Source organism: Muscardinus avellanarius (assembly GCF_963383645.1).
Source record: "Muscardinus avellanarius genome assembly, chromosome: 1".
Lineage (NCBI taxonomy): Eukaryota > Metazoa > Chordata > Mammalia > Rodentia > Gliridae > Muscardinus > Muscardinus avellanarius.
The window spans coordinates 60,338,944-60,345,870 of NC_137786.1; the positions used below are offsets into that span (position 1 = coordinate 60,338,944).

Genomic DNA, 6,927 nt, shown 5'->3' on the forward strand with positions numbered 1-6,927 from the left:
TCTTCTGTGTAGCAGAAGAAACAAGAGGTCTAAGAAATAGCCACAGAAGGGGAAGAAAATCTTTGCCAGTTATTTATTTGATGGAGGATTAATGTCAAGAACATAGGAAGAACTCAAGCAGTTCAATCACCAAAAACAAAAAAAATCCAATTAATAAGTGGGTAGAAACTGAACACACTTCTCAAAAGAAGTATAAATGTCCAGTAAATATGTGGAAAAAAAAAACCCTCAACATCTTTGGTTATCAGGGAAATGCAAGTCAAAGCTGCATTGGTATTTCACCTCACCCCAGTCAGAATGAACATTATCAAGAAAATAAAAATTAATAAATGCAGGCAAGGATTTAGGGGGAAAAGGGATTCTTATACAGTTTTGGGATTATAAATTAGTACGGCCACTATGGAAAACAGTGTGAAGTTTCTTCAAAAACCTAAAACTAAGCCAGGCATGGTAGCATACACTTGTAATCCCTATACTTGGGAGGCTGAGACAGGAGGAGCTCAGGTTTACAGCCAGCCTCAGCTACTTAGTGAGACCCTGTTTCAAAATAAAGAGTTAAAATAGGACTAGAGGTGTAGCTCAGAGGTAGAATGTCCTTGGGTTCTATCCCTGGTACTGCAAACAAAACAAAACAAAAAAAACACCCTAACACTGGAAATGTCATGTGATTCAGCTATATTACTCCTGGGTATGTATGAAAGGAAATGAAGTCAGTACACAACAGACACCTGCACACCCGCATTCCCAACACTATCACAATAGCCAAGTTATGGACCTGCCTGCCCCTCACGGATGAATGAATACAGGAAATGTGTTATGTATATACAATGGAGTATTATTAAGCTACAAAGAAAAATGAAATCCTGTCGCTTACAGAAAAATGGATGAACCTGAGGATCATCATGTTAAGTGAAATGAGTCACACTCAGAAAAACGAAAATTTCATGCTTTCTCTCATAAGTTGAATCTAGGGAGAAAAACAAATAACATGAAAGTAGAAGAGAGACTATTAGGAATGGGGAGGGGGGTGAGGAGAGACAGCCAATAGGAGAGCTGGATAGGATCAGATGTCACAATGAAGCCCATTATTCTGTAACTGATGTGTGCTAATAACTATTTTTTAAGAAAAACGCGGGAATAGAAACAGTAACAACAACAAAAAAACTGTTCGGAATTACTTGGGTAGGAAGTGGCTCTGTTCTCTACAGATGGCTGAAGAAAAGCTCATCAAAAGAAGCTGCCAGCTGGTGCAGTGGAACACACCTGTAATGTCAACTATTGGGGACACTGAGGTAGAAGGATTGCAAGTTCAAGGCTAGCCTCAGCAATTTGATGAGACCCTGTCTCAAAATAAAAAGTTAAAAAAGCTGGGGATGTAGCTCAGTAGTACAGTGTTCCTAAGATCAATCTCCAGTACTACAAAACAAACAAGCAAAGAAGCTACAGCTAAACCAAAGGAGATGCTCTTTTAAAATGTACATTTTAATGTACTAAAAGCCATATTGATCTGGGAATGGTGGCACATACCTATAAACTGAGTACTTGGGAGGCTGAGGCAGAAGGATGGCAGAATCAAAGGCCAGCCTCAGCAACTTTGCAAGGAGACCCTTAGCAACTTAGTGAAACCTGCTTTAAAATTAAAAGATTACAAGCATGGTGCACGCTTGTCATCCCAGCATTCAGGAGGCTGACCGGAGGATCACAGTTTGTGGACAGCCTCAGCTACTTGGTGAGGCCCTCTGCAAACTCAGTGAGACCCTGTTTCAAAAATAAAAAATAAGCTAGGCGTGGTGGCACACGCTTGTAATCCCAGCATTCAGGAGGCTGACCGGAGGATCCCAGTTTCTACAGCCTCAACTACTTAGGTCCTCTGCAACCTAATGAGTCCCTGTTTCAAAATAAAGAATAAAAATTAGGGCAGGGGTGTAGCTCGGAGTCAAAAGTCCCTGGGTTCCATCCTCAGACTTTCAAAAAATAAAAAAAAAATAAAAATAAAAAATAGGGTTGGGGTATAGCCCAGAGGTAGAATGCCCCTGGATTCCATCCCTAGTGCTGCAAAAAAAAAAAAAAACAAAAAACAAAAAACAAAAAACAAAAAACCAAAAAAACAACAAAACAAAAAAAAAACACAATACAATACAATAAAGTAAAATAAAATAAAATAAAATGGGGCTAGGGATTAGCCTAGAGGTAGAGTTTCCTGGGATTCAATCCCTGGTACACACACACACACACACACACACACACACACACACAAATGCCATATTGAATAATTAGAGACTGAGATTAACTTGAAACAATGGAGTGAGTAGTGTGTCTCCACAGACATCAGTGATGTCACCATTTTCTCAGTTTCTGTTTTATTTATGTAAAATAGTTCCAAGTGGACTTGCTGAATGATAGATTTACTGATTTACCATTCAGCAACCTTAACTGTCTCTTTTAAGTATTTTCTTTCTTTCATTTTTTTTATTTTTATGTGGAACATATTGAAAATGGCATACATTCAGACCATGCTTGCTAGCCTCCCTCCTTCCCCTTTCCCCCTCCCAACAATGAGTGTTCAGGTTAACCATGCTATATTTATATTTTTACACGAATTTGATGTAGCTCCTTCATGAATCAACCTCAGCCTTCTTCCTCTCCTCTCCTTCCATTCTAGCTTTGCTGAGGTTTCCCCTCCATTGTCTGGAGTCCCTCTGGTATCCCCAGTGTTCCTAGTTTGGGCATATTAGAGAAAACATATGTTCCTTCTCTTTCTGTGCTTGGCTGATCAGACTTAACATAATGTTCTCCAGGTCTTTCCATCTTCTTACAAATGACATGGTTTTGTTCTTCTTTATAGCTGAGTAGAATTCCATTGTGTATATTTCCCATAAATTTGCAATCCATTCATCTGTTGATGGAGACCTAGGTTGGTTCCATATTTTGGCTATTACGAATTGTGCTGCTATGAACATGGGTATGCATATGTTACTGTATTTCTCTGATTTCAACCCCTTTGGAAAGATACCCAGGAGTGGTAAAGCCGGATCAAATGGTGGATCCATTCCCAGTATTTACTTTTCTTTGCCTAGTTTTCACGTCCTCTTTTCTCAGATGCATGTAGTTCCCGATCCGGGGCAGCGGGAGATCAAGAGAGGAGCCCTGTAAAGCAACACAGTTTTCATGCATAATGTTTCCTGTGAAGAAGACCTGGCACGCCATCAGGTAATAGTTGGTACAGACAGTTTCAAGAAGATGGGGTTCTGATTCTAGCTGTTTTCTAAATGGATGGCACTAGTTTGACTGTTACTTCAAAGGTTAGGAACCCAGAAGACTGTCAGGCCAGCTGACCAGATACTTTTTGACTAAGAATAAACCTTGCATTCTAGGACCTCACATCCAACTCAGTGAGAGAGGGGCGGCCCGTGGCCCTGGCAAGCCCACCCAAGCCTCAATGCTCTGATGCACCTCTGGGAGACACCTGAGGGGTCACCTGCTTGCTTTTCTATCTGCCATTTGGGATGAACTTGGGGTAGAGTTTCTCCAGAATCCTGAATGATAACAGTCTGTACTAACCTTCTCCCTTGAATATTTTGGTTTTGTTGGGATCTCAGATTTTGCCTTTTAAAAAGTTTCCCAGATTTGGGTGCCTAATGCATGCCTATAATCCAGCTATCAGGAAAGCTGAGGCAGGAGGATTGAAAGTTTAAGGCTGGCCATGGCAACTTAGTGAGACCCTGTCTCAAAATAAAAAGTAAAAAGGGCTGGGTGCGGTGGTACACACTTGTATTCCCAGCATTTGGGAGGCTGAGACAGGAGGATTGAGGTTCATGGCCAGCCTCAGCTACTTAGTGAGGCCCTTTGCAACTTAGCGAGACCCTGTTTCAAAACAAAGAATAAAAAATTAGGGCTGGGGATACAGCTCAGAGGTAGAATTCCCCTGGGTTTCATCCCCAGTGCTGCAAAAATAAATAAATAAATAAATAAATAAATAAATAAATAAATAAAACAGGCTAGAAATAAAATGTAGAGACAGTGCTTCTGGGTTCAACCCCCTGTCCTAATTAATTAATTAAAGGGTCCCAAGTAATGTTTATCATCAAGGGACATCCATGAAATCCTGCCTGGGAAAGAGAGTAACACTCTCCATTCCATGAAAGAAGCTGGTATAAAATGTAACCACTGAAGAGAGTCACCTGCTTGGAGGAAACTGGTCTGGAAATAAAGAAGCTACAGTTAAGAATCTGTGGAGGAAGGCCTATGTGGTTTGTTTGAAAGTTCTGCAGTCATGAATGGCAGATTCCTTGGCCTCAAGCTGTCTTCTCTAAGTCAGCTTGGGTTTGGTAGCAAAGCACAGCAGGCTCAAAAATCCAGCTCGTGTCTCAGGTTGGGGACCAGAAACTGTGTGGTCACAACAGAGGGAGGGTCTGAAGCATGGGGCTCAGTGATGCATGCCACATCTGGTGCTCACGCAACCTCTGCCAGTGACAATGTGCACAGAGAGGTGTCCTGCAGCACCCCCTCCCACAGCGGGAGTGACTCCCTCAGCGTGGAAAGCAGAGCACACGGGGATGGCCAGGGATGTTCAGGGTCAAAGAGATTTGTGAGAACTGTGTGTGTCTCTCCCCCTGCCACCAATTCATACGTTGAAAATGGAATCCCCCAATTCATATGACAGGATTTGGAGGTGAAGCCTCTGGGAAGTAATTAAGAATTAATGAGGTCATCAGGGTGTGATCCTATGATATGAATGGTAGCATTATAAGAAGAAGAAACACGATTTGGGAGACTGAGACAGGAGGGTTGCAGTTTAGAGGCCAGCCTGGGGCAACTTAGTGAAACTGTGTTTCAAAATGGAAAAAAAAAAAGCTGGGGTGTAGCTCAGCGGTAGAGCATGACAAGGTTCAATCCCCAGCACCATAGTATGTGCACGTGGAGATGGAGATGTAGCTGTATAGACGCGAGCTCACACTGGTGTGCTCTTGTCAGGCTCCCTGTGGGATGCCTCTGCTGTGTTATCATGCAGCAAGAAGATCCTCACCAGATGCTAGTACCTTGATATTGGACTTGGCAGTTTCTGGAACTATGAGAAATCAGTTCCTATTTATTATAAATCATCCAGCTTCTGGTATTCTGTTATCATCATAATTGGAAATTCCTCACGTGAATAGGAATACATATACAAAAGCCAGCATTTGTAATGAGCTGACCCAGTGGGAAGGTGAGGCTGGGTCCGGAGCAGTGGTGGATACATGGAGGACCTTCCTTCATCTCTGAATGCAGCTCTGCCATTTCTGCAAACCTGGCTTTGGTGGGACAAAAACAGGGCCTTTGAGTAGTGCCTCGCAGGGTTCTAGAAAGAGTCCTCCGGCTGTAAAAGCAGCTTAAGAAATGCTCAGAATGAATGAATGAGTGTGAGGCATCAGAGAGATGCCTGGGCATTGGCTTGCAAAATAGGAACCTCCACTTGCTGGCTATCTACGGCCAAACGTCAGGCTTCATTTCTCAGACCTTTATTCTTCTAAACAAAGTCCAGCCCTCTGCGTGTTATACTCTGTTAACCACAGAAGCCCAAAGTTCTTCCATAACTAACCCGAGCCTGTGGCCCTGTGGCTCTCACAACCCTTCTGCTCTAGGAAGCAGGGAACTCTCTTGAGGAGCCATGGATCACACCAGCAGCCGCTTGGAGGATTTCCCTCTCAATGTGTTTTCGGTTACTCCTTACACACCCAGTACCGCTGACATCCAGGTGTCCGATGACGACAAAGCGGGGGCCACCTTGCTCTTCTCAGGCATCTTCCTGGGGCTGGTGGGGATCACCTTCACCGTCATGGGCTGGATCAAGTACCAGGGCGTCTCACATTTTGAATGGACCCAGCTCCTCGGGCCCATCCTGCTGTCAGTCGGGGTGACGTTCGTGCTGATTGCGGTGTGCAAGTTCAAAATGCTCTCTTGCAAGTTGTGCAAAGAGAGTGAGGAGAGGGCTCTGGATGCAGAACAGGCGCCAGGAGGACAATCGTTCGTTTTCACCGGCATCAACCAACCTATCACCTTCCACGGGGCCACCGTGGTACAGTATATCCCTCCTCCTTACAGTTCTCAAGAGCCCATGGGGCTGAACACTGCCTACCTGCAGCCTATGGTGAGCCCTTGTGGTCTCATACCCCCCGGAGGGGCAGCCACTGCCATGCCGAGTCCCCCTCAGTACTACACCATCTACCCTCAAGAAAACGCTGCGTTTGAGGAGGCCGAGGACTCCCCTTCTTTCACGGATGGTGGCGATGACAGGTAGTGTGTGCGCAGTGGGGATGCTCCTGTTCCAACTGTCACAGTCATGGTCCACAGCCGTGTCTGGTCTACATGGCAGGTGGTGGGGATTATAAGTATCTGTGTAGCCTGCTGCCCGGGGTGGTGACACTGGCTTTGTGAGTGGTACCTACAGCTGTGTTTTCTGCTCACCTTTCAGGCCCGGCCCTGATGCTGACCAGCTAGAAGAGACAGAGCAGGAAGAGGAGAGCTGTGCCTGCTTCTCCCCTCCCCCCTACGAGGAAATCTGCACCCTCCCTCGCTAGAGGCTACAACGCTAAGGGAAGGGGCATTGAAGTCACTGTGATCTGACAACTGGAGTGTTCTGTGTTGTGACCTTCAGAAATTAGGCAGCAGAGCAGCCCAGGCAGCCTGACAGATGTCACTGGAGGTGGGAAAGGGAAAGGAAGTAGGAGGTACCATGTCTCAGACTGGTAAAGATTAGGCTGGCCTGGAAAATTCCCTTCTGCTCCAGTGTCTAATTCTCTCAGGTAAGAAATCCTTTGCATGAGGTGCAGGAACAGGAATTTCACCTGCTTTCCCAGCAACCCCCTTTCCCTAGTTGGTCATTAAAATGTCTCCATTTTAACTCCAGCATCCCAGGGTGAAAAAAAAAAATCAGTGCTTCTATGTCTT

The 6,927-nt window shown here is 44.7% G+C and overlaps 1 protein-coding gene across 1 annotated transcript; it reads left to right on the forward strand.

Moving 5' to 3' along the window:
* Nucleotides 1-5,647: 5,647 nt before the first annotated feature.
* TMEM174 (transmembrane protein 174) lies at nucleotides 5,648-6,557 on the forward strand (the record flags this gene model as incomplete). Its single annotated transcript, XM_080715208.1, has 2 exons — nucleotides 5,648-6,273; nucleotides 6,452-6,557. The coding sequence occupies 2 exons, from the start codon at nucleotides 5,648-5,650 to the stop codon at nucleotides 6,555-6,557; spliced, it is 732 nt and encodes a 243-aa protein (XP_080571334.1).
* Between the last annotated feature and the right edge of the window lie 370 nt (nucleotides 6,558-6,927).